The following is an 18,162-nucleotide window of genomic DNA, read 5'->3' as shown; positions in this document are numbered from 1 at the left end:
CATGAGTCCCTGCATTTTGGCTCATGATCTCAACATAAATAAATCCTACTTCTCTCTGAAAGCCTAGCTCAGTTGGCTCTTCCTCTTTTGGCTGCAGCAGAGGTAATCACAGTCTCTTATGTTCCTCTTGTATTTTATCTGGACGTCTGAGCAATGTATTATTTATTTGGGCTCCTGTATTACAATCCATGTTAGAGAACATGCACCTTAAGTTTAAGATGTTTATCTTACTAAAACTTTTGTATCTCTTACAGAGCTGCCTTACACTTAATGACTATATGTTGAATGAATGAATCTGGCCTACACTCCCTTAATGTGGAGACAGGCCAAAAATGTGGTAGACAGGGGAAACTGGCTATCACTACACTTTAGTAATGGGTAGTCTTCCAAATAAGTCATGGAATGATCCATGTATGTGAATGAACATACCAGTCTGAATAGGTGGCTTTGGATCTATACTTTTTATGTAGTTACATGAAAATTGTAGTGCCCACTCCTTTGTACCAAAGTAGTAATGAAGTCTTTTGCTTGTACCAAATATGAACATTGGAAAAAAAAATATTTCCCCTGAGAACTTCAGACAAAGATCCTTAAGTCATTTAAACTAATTTTTATGTGGTCCATTTTCAGAGAAATATAGGTAAAACATTAGGACAATTTTGTGACTATGCCATGCAGATACTCTGTTATATCTTGTCTCAGTGTATCTGCAAGATAATATCAAATAATCAAATATTACTGGAGAGTTATGAATAAAACTGTATAACTTTGAAATCAACTTCTCCAAAAATCATTGCTTTTCGATTGAAATAGACTAATGATTGGTCTGTACAAATTTCATTTCATCTGCACAAATTCATTTTACAGCCAGAATACGTGTATTTTAGGTTTTTGTTAGTCATCTTTAGCATTAAGTCAGATTTGGCTCCAGTCAACCAAAATGCCCTGATTCTTGTCAGGAAAACTGCTCCTTCAGCATTTTACATTATGCCTATAAAATGATTTTGTTTTCTTTTGTTTGCAAGTGATGACATTTTTATCCCCTTATTTTTTTACCATAAAATTATAAGTTGAAAAGTTTTTGGACAGTTCAAAATAACTTGCCCTTCAGACTTGAAGCATCATTATTTTAAGTGCTACCAAACAGGTGTAGTTTTGTCCAAGAAGAATTACGGAAGAAGGGATTTGAGGAGGTAATGGAAGTATGTGATGTATGATGAATGTATATTCCTGCAGTATATTTCTTGATATTCTGATATTCTGACATCCTTTGACGTATTTCATGTAGTATTTTAAAAATATATTTCTTAGGTTGCATTCTAAAATATTTGAGTAAAATGCCCAGTATCTCAAGTTCCTGAGAAGTATTTATGATATGCTTTGGTGACATTATATGTGTATCGTGGCGGGGGGGGGGTATAAGTATATTATCATATAACCAAAGCAGATATAATTATCATTTTTAAATTTCTTACACTTGTATCCTCTTTCCTATTGTGTTCTCTGCTGCTCTTTCATCTGTTCTCATCACTGTGATTTCACCCTGGTGCTGTTTGGGTATTCACTTCTTATTTATCTGAAAATGAATAGCTGTTGTACAGAAGCAGGGATCAATTCCTCCAGCTTTTGGTTGTCTTTCAGGTGCTAAGTGATATTATAATCCAATCTATTAGTTGTTAACCTAACAGAAACCAACCTACTTTGAAGTGGCTTTGGTACTATTTTCCTATTCATTATCTGAAAGAGGTTATCCTATCTTATTTAAATATGGGTGTTGGGTGTTGTTGTTGTTGTTTTAATTGAATGTATTATAGGATGTGATTTGCATGAGGCAGGACATCTTTGTCAGTATGGACACACTGAAATAAAATGTTTGATTTTCTTGGTGAAAATATAGTTAGTGACATTTATCTTCTGTTGCTTTCAGTAGTGGGTTAGTTATTAAGTCAAACATATGTTGATTACTATGCATCTTCCAATTAAGGCAGAGGTGAGAGCAGAATATAGTTGTTAGGAGATGAACTTAACTAGTTAAGGTATTTGTAGGGGAGCTATAGAAGTTGATATTTCAAAACAGCAACGGTTTCTAAAACTCAACAGGAAAACGGTATAAGTACTGCTAATCATCATATCCCTGGCATCTAGCGTCTGACACAAAGTAGATAAAGGTAAATATTTGTTAAGCAAATTAATGGATTAATAAATGAAGAAAAGGAATGTAGGAATAAGTGCCTATTTGCTTTTCTCATCTATTGAAAAATCGCTGTAAAATAAATATTTGGATAACTATTATTCTGTTGACACCTCTAAAGTCCAGTTAAGTTAAAAGAATCACTGCTTGAAAGTTAGTTGCATTGCAGGTTATCCTATGCTATTTAAATATGGCTTTTTAAAATTAAGCATATTGTAGCATCTTTCATTAGTGGAGAAAATTTTAATGTTAGCATTTCTCTTTCCTGTATGTATCTTTCAGTCTTAGGAAAACAGTTTAGCCTTTTTCCAATTTTCTAATTTTATCTATTATGTAGAGACAGCATAGGACCTGAGAGACTCAACTGGTCACATGCTCTTGGAGCAGAGCTACAAGGTCTAGGGAATTTTCCATAATCATGTCTGTGATGCACATGAAATAAGTTAATATTGGTGGTAACATACCCAGAATAATACCATATAAAGTAAATAAAGGTTACTGGGTACAAACGAGTACAGAACCTGATTTGAGGTTCTCTTACTGCCCTTTTACACTGTGGAGCTATTATATGTCCTCTAATCTCCCCCCCACCCCCCCGCCGTCTTCTTGTACACATGCTCTAAGAATAGGGTACCTCTGCATTTTACTCTGATCAGTTTCGTTTTCTTTGTGATAGGGTAGAAGAAAGAAACAATATTTAACATTAAATTGTTGAGCAACACTAAATCCTGAATAAACCAGCCTAGTAGCTGCCTAAGCCCAGGTATTCTAATACGTTTGTTTGTTTGTTTGTTTTTAAAAGTAGGCTCCGTGCCCAACATGGGTCTTGAACTCACAATCCTGAGATCAAGAGTCTTATGCTGGTGGTCTCATACTTTTTAGTAGTTGTCTTAAATTGAAATAAATCTGTTGTAAAATTTATGCCAAGAGTAATGAAATTATTTGGGATTATTGGTATTATATGTAGTATGATAAAGGAACAAAGATCTTGAAGCACGTTTTCAAGTTATATTTTAATTATTTGCACAAAGGTACACTTGTGGGGAATAATCATGTAACATTTGTTACCTTTCTGCTAAGATTTTTTTAAATGTAAATATAAATATAAGCTAAATCTTAAGCAGAAAGTTTTTTTGTTGGTTGGTTTTTTTTTTAAGTAGTCTCCATGCCTAGTGTGGAGCCCAGTGTGGGGCTTGAACTCACAACCTGAGATCAAGACCTGACCTGAAATCAAGAGTCAGATGCTTGACCGACTGAGCCACCCAGGCACCCCTTAAGCAGAAAGATCTTATAAGAAAACTCTTTATCGGGGCGCCTGGGTGGCTCAGTTGGTTAAGTGACTGCCTTCAGCTCAGGTCATGATCCTGGAGTCCCGGGATCGAGTCCCGCATTGGCCTCCCTGCTCAGCGGGGAGTCTGCTTCTCCCTCTGACCCTCCCCTCCTCTCATGTGCTCTCTCTCTCTCATTCTCTCTCTCAAATGAAAGGATAGGATCTTTAAAAAAAAAAGAAGAAGAAGCTTAGCTGAAATTAAAAAAAAAGAAAGAAAACTCTTTATCACAAAGTTCAGATATTCCCCATTCCACTCTAAGGTTTTATTTTGATTAATGAATTCTGCTAAAAACATTTTTATAACAGTATATGAAGTAATAATTAATTTTAAAAAGCCAGATGAAAAAATATATGAGAATGAGATAAACTATGTGCATAAACAGGTATGTTTGTAATCATAGAAATGAAAATGTGGAAAATAAATTTAAATGTTTACTTGTTTATCTTTAGTAGAATTCCAAGCCATGTTTATTTTCTTTTTTATACTTTTTCTGTTGTTTCTGTGATAACCATGCGTGACTTTTATAATTAGGAAAATTATACTTTTTGATAATATATTGCAAATATAATTTTGTCTTAATCTTTGAGATAGAAACTGTTGATGTGCTTCAAAAAATGTTATATGTATAAATGGTAATTTGATATGATGATTTGCTTTTTTTTTTAAAATAATGCCTCAACATTTTTACATCTTAAAATAATATAAGCTTCTGCTTGGTATCAAAAGAACCTGGGAAAAGAGGAATTAAAAATAGCTAACTAACTTCCGTTTATTTTTTAGATGCCTGAATTCCAGAGAAGTTCAGTTCGGATTAAGAACCCTGCAAGAGTAGAAGAAATTATCTGTGGTCTTATTAAGGGTGGAGCTGCCAAACTTCAGGTGAATAATTATCAAGAAGTCTTTATTATTAAGTCTTTATTTTCAATGTTCAGGCAGACTCATCTCACGTTTTGTTCAAATCTGAGTAATACTAAGTTCCAAGCTAACTAATGCAAGTGCCTAAGTATTAAACCATTTTAAGAATAATATTCAAATTTGGGGCACCTGGGTGGCTCAGTCGGGTGAACATCCGACTCTTGATCTTAGCTCAGGCCTTGATCTCAGGGTTGTGATTTCAAGCCCTGCAGTAGACATACATTTTTTTAATTATGGTAAAAAACACATAATAATGAATCTATCCTCTTAATAAATGTTTAAGTGTACAGTACAGTGTTGTTAACTCTGTGAATTGTTACACAGCAGATTCCTAGAATTTCTTTATCCTGCATGACTGAAACTCTATACCCATAGAAGAGCAACCCCACATTTCCTTCTCCCCCTACCCCCAGCCACTGACAACCACCATTCTATTTTCTGCTTCTATGAGTTTGACTAATTTAAATACCTCACATAAGTGGAATCATGGAGAATTTGTCCATCTCTAAGTGGCTTATTTCACTTAACATAATGTCCCCTCAAGTTTCATCCATGTTGTAGTATATGACAGGATGTCCTTCTTTGCAGTTGAGAGCTTCATATAGTTTGCCTCCACTGCATTTTTGCACATTGACCAGGTGGGTTGAAACTGTGCGACATTTTATCTCTATCAAGAATAGTAGCCTAGGGGTGCCTGGGTGGCTCAGTCGTTAAGCGTCTGCCTTTGACTCAGGTCATGCTCTCAGGGTCCTGGGATCGAGCCCCGCATCGGGCTCCCTGCTAAGTGGGGAGCCTGCTTCTCCCTCTCCCACTCCCCCTGCTTGTATTCCCTCTCTCGCTGTGTCTCTCTCTGTCAAATAAATAAAATCTTTAAAAAAAAAAAAAAAGCATAGTAGCCCAATCACCTGCAACTGCCAATTTTTATACCGATGAATCAGATTTTATTTGGTGACAATGCTGGGGCATTTAAGATATCACTGTGTAGTTAAGGTGATTCCCAGGACTTAACTACAAGGCGACACCCTAAGTGCCCCAGCATTGCCACCAAATAAAATCTGGTTAATCAGTACAGGAATTTGTGGTTGGAGGAGATAGGCTGCTGTTCCCAGTAGAGAGCTACATTAGAACACAGAATGCAGAGAGAATAACCTGTGGGGGTGGGGGCAGGTCAGGGACTGAGCACAGTCCCATACCTCTAGGAAGTGTGCAGTACATGTCTGCCCTCAGTGGCTGAATGGTCCATAATGCTTTTCCCCCTTTCTTTACAGATAATAACAGACTTTGATATGACACTGAGTAGATTTTCCTATGAAGGGAAAAGATGCCCAACATGTCATTGTAAGTGTGGCATTCATAAACAAATTCATGAAAGTAATTCTTATTTTAAGATCCTTTCTTACCTATATGATCTATGAGACTGGGTTTTTTTTTTTTTCCTTTTGGACATTGAAAGTGAGAAGACTTGCCTTTTTCTTCTTATATTTTGAGGATTTGTTTTTTCCCCCATGTTATATAAACGACTATTTTCAAGTGTAGTTTTGGTTGCAAGAGGAATGAATACTTCTGAAATTTTTCTCCAAATGTGGTCTGTTCATTATTTATTCAAGAAATATTTACATGGATTTTAAACTTTGGATTAACCTAAAGAAACAGCATTTATCAACCACTCTGGTTTTCTAAGAATGTTACTGAATTTTTTTGTTGTTGATATATAAATTAAGTAAAAGAGTAATTAAATACCAGTTAAAATGTGTTGCTAGGATAATACACCTTTTTTGTTTTCCAAACTTGGCAGTGAGTTTTAAAAAAATAATACTCTTCAACCTGACAAAGAAGCAGTGATATAAGGCCTCTCATTTACTGGAGGTGCCTGTGGAATTTGAGAATTCATTTTGATACTTTATATTAAAACCACTAGAAATCATACCCTTTGGCCCAATAATTCTTTGGAGAATTTCTAATGAAATACTCCCAAATGTAGGAAAAAAGCTTTAGATCCAAAGTTTAGATTTTAAAACCATTAGGTTCTCTAGCAATGCCATGTGTACTATAGCACTAAGTCCAAAAGTTGTAATGACCATGCTTGGTGGACTTGGCATTTAAACGTAAAAGAAAAGTAGTAAGTTATTTAAAGTAGTGGTAGCATCAGTCAGAATGTTTCTTTTAATGCTAGTTTGCTTTCACTCTTCAGATGTCATTGACAACAGTAAGCTGGTTACAGATGAATGTCGAAAAAAGGTAAACACTAACAGTAATCCAGAGTTACTCAAAGACTTCCCTTTGCCTGAGAATTTCTTCAGGTTCATTCACACAAACAATGGATATAAAGTGCTTCTAACCATACCTAGCACCTAGTAAACACTGAACAAATGTTAGTTTTATTGTGTGGGTTATATACTCTCAACATTATTTTAAAGAAAAAATTAACTTTTTAACAAAAACAAAAATTACATAAAAAATTTTAATTGGTTATCAAAATATTCTGTTCTTAGATTAGCTGTACATTAAAACAAAAGTACTTTGGTTTTGTGTAGGTTTTGCTCCTTTAAATTGACCAGGAAATTGCCTCAGTTCTCTGCTTTCCTTGAGTATGTATCTGTCTGTGTCTGTGTTAACAACATAGGACTCCAAAGATGAATCAAATTTAATACTTTCATATGAGAACGAAAGGGTTTTTTGTAATAATAATTTGGTTATTAGTCGGTTTCACTGAATTGCTGACCTGAAAGTACTTTGTTACATATAAACTAGATCAGCAAAGATCTCTTCAGTTGATATATGCATTAGCCAAATACTCATGATCTAATCTTTAACAGCAGTTTATGGAAACCATTTGTTTGTATCGTTTTGCTTTCTGTAAAACTCAGCAGCTTAATGACAACTCTGTCATCCTCATGATTAAGTTATTCATTTATTTCTAGTTACTGCAACTAAAGGAAAAATATTATGCTATTGAAATTGATCCTGTTCTTACCATAGAAGAGAAGTACCCCTATATGGTAGAATGGTAAGTGTGTATCAGACAGTGGGAGGGTTAAAAATATAATAAAATAACATTGCAGTTACAACTAATGGCTTATTTTTCCCTGTATATAATAGATTCATAAGGTATCCAATGAGCTAGAGCAGTGATGAAATATAACAAAATGAACTATAATTTTCTAATCTAACAGTCTAGAATTTGTTTTGTTCTGTTTTTTTTTAAGATGAAGGTCAGTGAAGATAAATTAAAATCCTGCGCTTAAGCCTTAAATTAAAAACAAGCATTTTTTTAAAAGTATATGGACAAAATGTGGCTGAAAGTGTGAAGGAAAAGAATTGGGATTTAAATTGACTCTGAACTGAGCTAGAGCCAGCAAGTTGACATAGTTGCTGAGAAATGGACCCCTAGCGTTGGCTGCATTAATGGAAATGCAGCCTTCCAAGCAGACCACACTGAAAGCATTGTGCTGAGTCCAGAGAGAATGCTGTTATTAAGAGAAAGTTGACAGCTCTGTAGAGTGTGTCAGAGGAATCCACAAAGAAAATCACAGGAATTGGAGCCATCCTATTTGGGGAAGATTTCACAGAATAGGGAAAGCTGCGATTTGAGAAGAAACAACTGTGGTTTTAGAATCTTAAGAGACCAGGAGTGATGTTATTTATCTTCATTATCCTATGACCTAACCTGAACACCTTGCACACTTAATTAATGTGTATGGTACGAAATGTTGAAAAGTTGGACCTGGGCCACATACCTGTGGAAGCAGAACTCGAATCAGACTTGGAAGTTTTAAGTAGACTGATTTCAGCGTAATGAAAGAAAGGACTGTCTAGTAATTAGAATTTTCTAGCAATAATATAAGCTTCCCTGGCAGAAGGAGCTCACTAACATGATGGGAGCTGACCCAGAATGGAGGGTCACAGGACTTCTGCGTATCAGGTAGAGAGGTTCTAAAGGTCTGTGACTGACATGTAGTGATTATAGGTGCTTTGATGTAATTATAGAGCATCATAACAAGGATTTTCTCTCTTGCACACTAGGTAGCACCTTCACTACTAAGGTATTTCATGACAATTTAGACTACCCACAGGTGAAACAAATGGCCTTGCTCTAATTCTTGTAATCAGAGAAGTGATTATGCTTCCCGAGGTTGGATTCAGCTCTTATCTGTAGACTGAGGAAAGGTTTACACTTGTATCTTTTCATTATCTTATTAACACATTTAAACTAAGGTTTTGGGGAGAACTGGGAAATGCAGTAAGAACATGTTCTATTATATTGTGAGACATTAGGATATACATTCATTAGTGATGAATTTAAATTTCTAAAATTTAAGTCCAAATTATGATGAATGAAATACTGCATTATCTATCACTGAAGAATGCTTTTTAATGGAGATGATAGTTTTGATTTGCTTTAATTGATCTTCTCTTTGTCTTTGTACATAAACTCCAGGTATACTAAATCACATGGTTTGCTTGTTGAACAAGCTTTACCAAAAGCTAAACTTAAAGAAATTGTGGCGGAATCTGATGTTATGCTCAAGTAAGTTTCTTGGGTGTTTTTGCTGTTAATTGTCTACAGACTTATATATGTATTCAAGTGTGTGTTTTTATTAAAGCAATATATAATATATAACAAATAACAATATTTATATGTTGCATATAAAAACATAGCCAAAATATGCCACCTATCACAGAATAGGGCAAGGTAAAGAATTTAGAATTAGAATATTAGATCTTGGTATAGGGAATAAGAGCCTTATGAGATTTAAGTTCTCTCTTTTTTTCTTTCTTTCTCTCTCTCTCTCTCTCTTTCTAGAAATTTATGGAACCAGGACAGTTTTGAAATTTTTTAACAGAATACTTTTGAAAAGACATGAAATATAAAAGGAATGTTTATAAATCAGTTGAAAAAAATTTTTGCTCAAAGTGTATATAAAGTTACATGAATCTACTTTCTGAATTCTCAGACTTCCTTGAAAACTATCTCTAGGAAAAGTGACTATGATTTATAAATAAAAATATTTGTAATACACAAATGATAAGATGAAAAGGTTTAAGCTTCTTTTCAATACGGTTTACCACCTCTAACAATTTTCAACTCATTAGGTAAATATGATGATGCCATTTTTTTTTTTTTTGATGATGCTACATTTTAAGGTGATCTACCTCTAGGGAGGAAAGCATTAAGTGTCAGAAAGAATGTGAGGAGAGCTAGTATTTTATTCCTTTGTAGGCAGCTTAGCCTGTAACCCAGGAAGAGTAGAAAGGGGAGAAACTTAGATTAAGAACATGACCAACAGCTGATAAACCTTAGGTAGGAGAGATGCTGGATGTAAAGAGAATGCAGCTCAGTTCCTGCCCACACCCCTCCTGTTGTTTTTTTTAAGATTTTATTTATGTATTTGACAGAGACAGATATAGCAAGAGAAGGAACACAAGCAGGGGGATTGGGAGAGGGAGAAGGAGGCTTCCCGCGGAGCAGGGAGCCCGATGCAGGGCGTGATCCCAGGACCCTGGGACCATGACCTGAGCTGAAGGCAGACGCTTAACGACTGAGCCACCCAGGCACCCCCCCTTTTTTTTTAAGATTTTTATTTATTTGTCAGAGAGAGCACAAGCAGGGGGAGCAGCAGAGGGAGAGGGAGAAGCAGGCTCCTCACTGAGCAAAGAGCCCGATGTGGGACTCGATCCCATCATGACCTGAGCCGAAGGCAGATGCTTAACGACTGAGCCACCCAAGCGTCTCACCCCCGTCCTGTTTCCTTTTTTTTTTTTTTAAGATTTTATTTATTTATTTGACAGAGACAGCGAGAGCAGGAACACAAGCAGGGGGAGTGGGAGAGGGAGAAGCAGGTCCCGCTGAGCAGGGAGGCTGATGCGGGGCTCGATCTGAGAAACCTGGGATCATGACCTGAGCCGAAGGCAGACGCTTAACTACTGAGCCACCCAGGCGCCCCCCCGCCCGTCCTGTTTTCTAAGAGGAAGTAGTTGAGCAGGATGACCAGCAGGAGGTGCTCCAGCTCACCCTTAATGGGTTTCCCCGGGTGAAGCTTTTCAAGATGTGGTTAACTATTTGCTGTTAAATGGTGTAGATTGTGAACTGTAGGCTTATATCCATATTTAATCTGAGTCTAAAGCATCTAATTTGTACTATTAGAATTTATTAGAAGGAAGGCAAAGAGTTAACTGTTATTTGAAAAACTTGTACTACTGTTGTCATAGACATCAATCACCTCACTCTTGGGCAGTATTCTGAAAAGGGAATATGAATGAGCTATGGAATTAGGTAGAAATGTTTTGCTTTTTTCTTTCTAGGTGAAAAGGAAATATATCTTGCTCTTTAACAATCAGTTCCTACCTCCATCTTGCAGGGAAGGGTATGAGAATTTCTTTGATAAGCTCCAAGAATACGGTATCCCTGTGTTCATATTTTCGGCTGGTATTGGTGATATACTAGAGGAGGTAATCCATCAAGCTGGGGTTTATCACCCGAACATCACTGTAGTGTCCAACTTCATGGATTTTGATGACAATGTAAGTACAGCAAATCATTCTTCATAATTACTTTTAAAATCCGAATATATTTTAATTATATAAATGCAGTTGTTTTTTATTTAATGTATATTCATTAATTTAGGTCACTCAATAGGCCTACTATGGGACTCATCAACTCCCAGTGTTATAATATGCCTTTCTTAAACTTTTTTTTTTTTAAGATTTTATTTATTTAGTTGACAGAGAGAGAGAGAGAGAGATCACAAGTAGGCAGACAGGCAGGCAGAGGGAGAGGGAGAAGCAGGCTCCCTGCTTGGGAGCCCGATGTGGGACTCAATTCCAGGACCCTGGGATCATGACCTGAACCGAAGGCAGACGCTTAACCCACTGAGCCACCCAGGTGCCCCCTTTCTTAAACTTTTGTATCCCAAGCTACAGACCAATATTAAAATTAGGAAAAGTTCTTTTAATGTAATTTAATGCAGCAGTTCTGAAGACTCAATATCCATAGGTGGAAAAAAAGAAGTGAATTAGAACTGTTGTTATTTGAACAAACTCTTCTAATCAAAACAGTACCTTATGACATACAGAAAATGGGACCTCCAGTTAGGAAACAAATGAAAAGTAAAAACTGGATTTTCAGCTCATTGTGTTTGTCATTTAAAGTAGTCTCTAGAAAATCATTAACTTCTCAGAGCCCTTCTTACCTATCATGAATGTGAAAATAGAACAAACAGAATTTGCAGTTTGAAACCTCTTGTTTCAAAGGATTTATATTTTTATAGGGAGTGCTGAAAGGATTTAAAGGCGAACTAATTCATGTATTTAACAAACATGATGGTGCCTTGAAGAACACAGAATATTTCAATCGACTAAAAGACAATAGCAACATCATTCTGTTGGGAGATTCCCAAGGGGACATAAGAATGGCAGATGGAGTAGCCAATGTTGAACACATCCTGAAAATTGGATATCTAAACGATAGAGTAAGTATATAGATCTGTCATTTAATTTTCTTGTAAGAAAAATAAGGATGGAGCTTAATGGGCAGTTGTTATTAAACATGTGTGAGAAAGTAGAGACATTTTGATTGCTCTTTATCCCTATACTTTGGTGTGGTTAAGGGATTTAGGATTCACATGTGTGCCGTCAGTATTGGGGTGGCTTCTCTGGCCTTTCCCCACCAAAAATCTGAAACACTCCTTAGTCATGAGAGTCAAAAATGTCCCCAATGTTGCCAGGTGTTGCTTGGGCACAGTCTCCCCAGTTGAGAACCACTGGACTAGAGAGAAATGACTTTAGGAGTAAAGCCACCATGTGGGATGATTCCTATGTCCATGAGTCTTCAAAGTTTGAAAGTATTTCTTCATTTCATTTTTTTTTCAAAATTTTTTTTAAGATTTTATTTATTTGAGAGAGAGAGAGAGAGAGCACATGAGAGGGGGGAGGGTCAGAGGGAGAAGCAGACTCCCTGCTGAGCAGGGAGCCCAACGTGGGACTCGATCCCGGGACTCCAGGATCATGACCTGAGCCGAAGGCAGTCGCCCAACCAACTGAGCCACCCAGGCGCCCTGTATTTCTTCATTTCAAAGGTTTTATGAAAGTAAATTTAATTTGCTACATTTTGCCCAGAAGATTAAACCTAACAATGAGATTCACACTGAAACTATTTGCTTCTCCTTCCTGCACATCCATGTAATTTTTTGTTGTTGTTGATTTAGGTGGATGAGCTTTTAGAAAAGTACATGGACTCTTACGACATTGTTCTAGTAAAAGACGAATCACTGGATGTAGCCAACTCCATCTTACAGAAGATTCTGTAAACAAGCATTCTTCAAGAAGACCTCTCTCCTGTGGGTGCGGCTGATGCGAGAACTGCTCACCTATTCATCTTGCTGAAAGACGTTTATTTATACGTTCTTGCTCTTGAAGTTTTTTTCTCTCCATTACTGAGGTATTTTTGGACATACTGAATCCATCAACTGGAAGCTCCTTTTTTTTCCCCACCTCTCTCAACACACTCCTCAACTCTATTTTTTAACAGATTGAAAAAGAAAATCGTAAAGCCAAAATTTGAAAAATAACTCCCTGCATTTCCAGAGTGAATTTTTTAGTATAATGTTATCATGAGGTTTTTGAGGAAACTTTTTATTCTGGGGAAGTTTGTATAAGTTTAAAAAGAAGTTTTATGAAATGGTGAAATAATGTGCATGATTTTAACTGTTGCCATTTTTGTAATTGGGGTGAATTATGCTGATAATATCACCGTCTCCTGAAATTATATTATATTTGGTTATTCTGTTTCGTGAAAGTCAGTATTTACCAGAAAATATTGGCACTCAGTGTTTGAAGAAAACCATCTGTATCCACATGTCACTAGTCATTACAAAATGTTCTATATTGAAGCACTGATAATACATATGAAATGAAAAGCCTTTTTAAATTATACTGTCCAGACAATTATTATTCATTTCTTCAACAAATACCTATTAAGCACCTGCTATGTTTTTCCTGTGTGTGTGAGAGAGAGGGGGAAAGAGGAAGAGATAAATCCTAGTGTCATTGTCATAGTGTCTATTCAGATTGAGTATTTTTAAACTTACACATTATAAGTTTAAGGATAAAAAGATAGTTGCAGAGGAAATTTAATCAGCCCTTCAGAAAATACTGGGGACTGGGAAAATTTGTTTTCCCACATTGAAAGTATCAGTAAAAGAGGGTACTTTGTTGTAAGTCCAAGAGTTTCAGAAATAGCCACTGGCAGGGAACAAAGTGTAGCTGGATCTCCTGTTAACTAAAACTGAGTACTGCTAAATTAGGAACTGGCATTCCTCTCTGCAGTCTGACTTCCCATTCCAAATTTCTGCTGCCCTGTAATTGGTTTCCACAAGGTTTAGACTTGCCATGGTGATAAATGTGACCCTGACTCTAACCATTTTCACTCCAGAGTCTATGAGCCACTAGTTCCATAAAGCATCTGAGCCGTGATACAGAGCCTGTTCCAGCTGGCTCTGGACGTCAGTGCGGTCGGCAGCCTCTAGTCCAGTCCGATGTGGCAGGTAGGCAAGGCATTGCAGCGAGACCTCTCCCAGGGCAGCCGGTCCTCATCCTCTACCACTACCTCTCCTTTTTATAATAAATAGTGAAACAAAGTTGGTAGTGGCCAAGAGCAGGCTATTTCCTGCTTAAGTTGGGGATTTCTGATCTAATGGGGGGATTTCTGATCTAATGGTAGCTTTTTATCCCGTATTGCTATTAGAGTTGGCCATATTGACTGTTTTCCAAAGGACCTTATAATATGCTTCTAAAAAGAAACATGGTGCATGGTGTAAATGTAAAGAATACTGAAGTTACAACCTCCATTCTAGTCATGGCTCAGCCCTGTACTAAGACTCTAGGTCAGGCACCTCCCTTTAAAAATGAGGGCCTGGAGGGCATGCAGGCTCTCCAGTCCCTTCCGGCCATGCCGTAACTGGATTACCAAACCAAGGCCCCTGACTCTTCTACAATCTGCCTGTCACCCTATCACCTCTCACTGCCCGTTTCTACCGATATTTAAAATAATTTGTTTTCAAGTTCAGCTTTCAGAGCAGTTTAGTGTAGTCATTAAGAAATGGGCTATAGAGTCAAACTGTCTGGATTTGAATCCTCTTTCTACCATTTAGTAGCTGTGTGACCAGGACACATTATTTAACCTGTGTCCCAGTTTGCTCATCTGTAAAGTGAAGGTAATGATACATCCTCTAGATGTATCATTGTGAGGATGCCATGCACTCCTCAACACCGATGTGTGCTTTTAAGTTTTATATTTGCATTTAGAATAGCTTAGCACCAGTATTCAATATGGTTAGCTCTTACCCATCCACGAAGCAGTTTGGATAGATGGAGGAGATGGAAATCTCTTTCATAGCCCTAGTGAACATTGGCAGTGTGTGGTCACTACCATGTTCCCAAAAGGGTCTAGCATTATCTGTTAGGGTTTTTTGGGTTTTGTGGGGTGTTTTTTTTTTCCAATTTTGAATTTTACTTTAGGAGGTAAAGCAGTTTTGGGTGCTGAGATGAACGATTTTGATGAAACTGAGAAACAAAAACAACTGTCAGAGATACTAGTTTGTTCCAGAGTGATTTTACAAGAACTCTGCATTCCTTGGTATGTTTAATAGACACCAGAGTTGATTAGGTAGATTATTAAAGGTTTTTTTTTAATTTTATTTATTTATTTGTCAGAGAGAGAGAGCACAAGCAGGGGGAGTGGCAGGCAGGGGGAAAAGCAGGCTCCCAGCTGAGCAGGGCGCCTGATTCGGGACACGATCGCAGGACCCTGGGATCATGACCTGAGCTGAAAGCAGACGCTTAACTGACTGAGCCACTCAGAGGCCCCATTAAAGGTTTTTTTAACCAGACTTTAGGTTCAAGGTTTTCTCTTTGGTGTACCCCATGGAGCATCAGGAAGGAAAAGATATGTGGGATCTTGAATAACTAATCCTGGAACTTGTCCAAGATTACCTCAAGATTCATCAATCCTGCTGTGTTTTATACTTATTCTAGTATTTCAGTACAAGTTTAATAGATAAGATAAAATGTGCCCAAGTTGTAAGGGGCACAGGCCTTCAAGTCAGTCAAACCTGGATCTGAGTCTTAGATTCTCTCTAGGATATTTAGTAAGTTTCTAACTTTTCTAAGCCTTGGTTTCTTCATCTCTAAATTGGGGTATGAACTTGAGGTGAGGATTGAGTAAATGAACAGTGACTTGTCCAACAAATACTGAAGTCCTGGCTGTCGGCTAGGTTCCAGAGAAACAGTAATTAACACATCCCACATGCTTCCTGCCCTCGTGTAGCTTCCATCCTAGCAGATGTGACAGAAATAAGATACTATGAAGAAACCAACACAAATATTTTAGACAAGGCAGCCAGAGAAAGCTCTGAGGAGATAGTATTTCAGCCAAAGTCTGAAGGATAAGGAGCCAGCCATGTGAGGAATCAAGGGAGAAACATTCCAGGGAGAGAGAATGGCAGGTGCAAAGGTCCTGAGTAAGAAAATTGAAGGTGTTCAAAGAACTGAGAACTGGCTTAACAGTGTTATGAGCAAAGGAACGGAATCATGAATGGGAGGTGAGGGTGCCGGATCACACAGGGCTTTGTAAATCATGAGTTTGGTTTTACTCTCCCTGCAAAGCAGTGCCATGATCATGTTGACATGCAGAAAATGGACTGGTGGGGCAGATCTACCCCAGCGAATCAGTGAGGGGGCTGCTGCAGAAGTTTGCACTAAAAATTACAGTAGGACTCAGGGAGAAGTGGATCATTTTCACTAGTTTAGATTTAGAAATGACAAGACTTGCTTTTGGATTAAACGTATGGGGTGAGAGAGGAGGAAGGGTCTCGAAGATGTCTGGTTTAAGCACGTGGAGGTGGGGGAGGAAAGAACAGGCTTGGGTGGAGGGTGTTGGGAAGGCAGGGGGGACGCACATTCTCTTTTGGACATGCAAAGTTTGAGGTACCTGTGAGGTACACAGGGAGAGATACCAAATAGACTAGAGCTCAAAGGAGAAATTTTGGCTGGGACCAGGCATTAATTGTCTGTGTTTAAATGAGATACAAATATGGCCAGTGTAAGCTGGAAGGACTCCCTTGACCTATTAAAATTCCAACATTAAGGACAAAGACCACACAAACACTATTTCAGTAAGTATGCAAGTTTTATATCTGCAACTAGCAATAAATAATTGGAAACAGGGCGCCTGGGTGGCTCAGTTGGTTAAGCGACTGCCTTCAGCTCAGGTCATGATCCTGGAGTTCCAGGATCGAGTCCCGCATCAGGCTCCCTGCTCAGCGGGGAGTCTGCTTCTCCCTCTGACCCTCTTCCCTCTCGTGCTCTCTCTCATTCTTTCTCTCTCAAATAAATAAATAAAATCTTTAAAATAAAAAAAAATAATTGGGAACAGTATTCTTAGTTTATAAAAAGATGCAGATCCCCAAGAAAGCCACCTTGGGGCACCTGGGTAGCTCAGGTTAAGTGTCTGCCTCTTGGTTTTGGCTCAGGTCATGATCTCAGGGTCCTAGGATCAAGCCCCACGTCGGGCTCTGCGCTGGGCCCAGAATCTGCCTGAGATTCTCTCTCTCCCTCTTCCCCTCCCACTCGTGCTCTCTCTAAAATACACACACACATACATACATAACATATAAAAAGAGCAACCTTGTTCCTAGAAACCTAAGACGCTGAAGTGCAGTGTATCAGCACTTATGCAGAATCTTGCAGTCAGGTCAACTCTCCTGCCAAAATGAAATGTTTTTTTCTGTCTTTTAAGTAATAATTTTGAAAGGTATTAAAAATTCCTAGGTAATCAGAGATCAAAACTCACTGGGTTTTAACAAAATAATGCAAATAGCTTATGCTTGCAAGGTTAGCCTAGTGGTGTTTCAAGGACACAGATCACATGCATACTCAGATGTCATGTTCACTGAGATGCTCCAATCTCGTGGGCATCAATGACCTACTTCATCTTTAGGGTCCAGAGTTCAAAATCTGCGTTAAGTCAGAAGTCAGGTGGTCCCAATCCAGAGCCTGTGATAGCTGTCCTATCAAGAGATCCAAGCTGCCTCAAGCAGCAACACAGAAACTGTGTATAAAATATGATTAAGAAAAATGCCCCGTGGCATCTGTACCCCGTATTTGGCTCCCTAATGAGTACTCACAGTCCTGCCGGCAGAGCTGTCACCGATAATCATAACGCAAATGTAAACACATGTTGCATCAGCATTATAAAGTGAGGCCATCAGAGCAGTTGGTCCTTCCAGAGATTAGAGCCCCTGACAGTCACAGATAACTGAATGCCCTCCTTAGCAACAGGAAGAACGGAAGTGCCCACGGAGCACTCAACAAGCCAAAGGTTTAGAATGATAAATATCACACAGTATTATTTATATGTGGCATGAAAAAAAGATTCAAGCTGAAGTCCTAGAAACAGAGTACAAAAGTGGTTACGGGGGGGGCGCGAGGGGAGAGAAATAGAGATTGGTAAAAGGGTACAGACTTTCAGCTGTAAGATAAACAAGGTCTGAGGATTTAATACACAACATGGTGACCTGTTCTGTATAGTTTTAAAATTTGCTAACAGAGTATAAAACTTAAATGTTCACACACACACACACACACACACACACACACAAAGTGAGGTGTGCTAGGTGGGGGAGAGATCCTTTCACAAGTAAACATATATACATATATCAAATCATCACA

At 37.9% G+C, this 18,162-nt stretch overlaps 1 protein-coding gene across 6 annotated transcripts in view; it reads left to right on the top strand.

The window, feature by feature from the left end:
- Positions 1 to 13,366, top strand: part of NT5C3A (5'-nucleotidase, cytosolic IIIA) — a 54,927-nt gene extending 41,561 nt beyond the window's left edge. For 5 of the 6 annotated variants that reach the window (XM_073899045.1, XM_025873113.2, XM_025873117.2 and 2 more), the window contains 8 exons: positions 4,303 to 4,401; positions 5,706 to 5,775; positions 6,629 to 6,675; positions 7,359 to 7,444; positions 8,876 to 8,965; positions 10,797 to 10,959; positions 11,706 to 11,906; positions 12,642 to 13,366. In XM_073899045.1, the coding sequence (XP_073755146.1) occupies positions 4,303 to 4,401; positions 5,706 to 5,775; positions 6,629 to 6,675; positions 7,359 to 7,444; positions 8,876 to 8,965; positions 10,797 to 10,959; positions 11,706 to 11,906; positions 12,642 to 12,743 (858 nt within the window). In that variant the 3' untranslated portion in view covers positions 12,744 to 13,366. Of the gene's footprint in view, positions 1 to 2,867; positions 2,955 to 4,302; positions 4,402 to 5,705; positions 5,776 to 6,628; positions 6,676 to 7,358; positions 7,445 to 8,875; positions 8,966 to 10,796; positions 10,960 to 11,705; positions 11,907 to 12,641 lie in introns of all 6 variants that reach the window. The other variant, XM_025873118.2, reaches the window with a different exon arrangement.
- Positions 13,367 to 18,162: the final 4,796 nt, after the last annotated feature.

This window comes from Callorhinus ursinus, unplaced genomic scaffold, assembly GCF_003265705.2.
Source record: "Callorhinus ursinus isolate GAN/ISIS: 27379988/994484 unplaced genomic scaffold, GSC_fseal_2.0 scaffold12, whole genome shotgun sequence".
In the NCBI taxonomy this organism is placed as follows: Eukaryota; Metazoa; Chordata; class Mammalia; order Carnivora; family Otariidae; genus Callorhinus; species Callorhinus ursinus.
The sequence above is the reverse complement of the archived record's forward strand: the minus strand, read 5'-3'. Positions and strand labels throughout refer to the sequence as shown.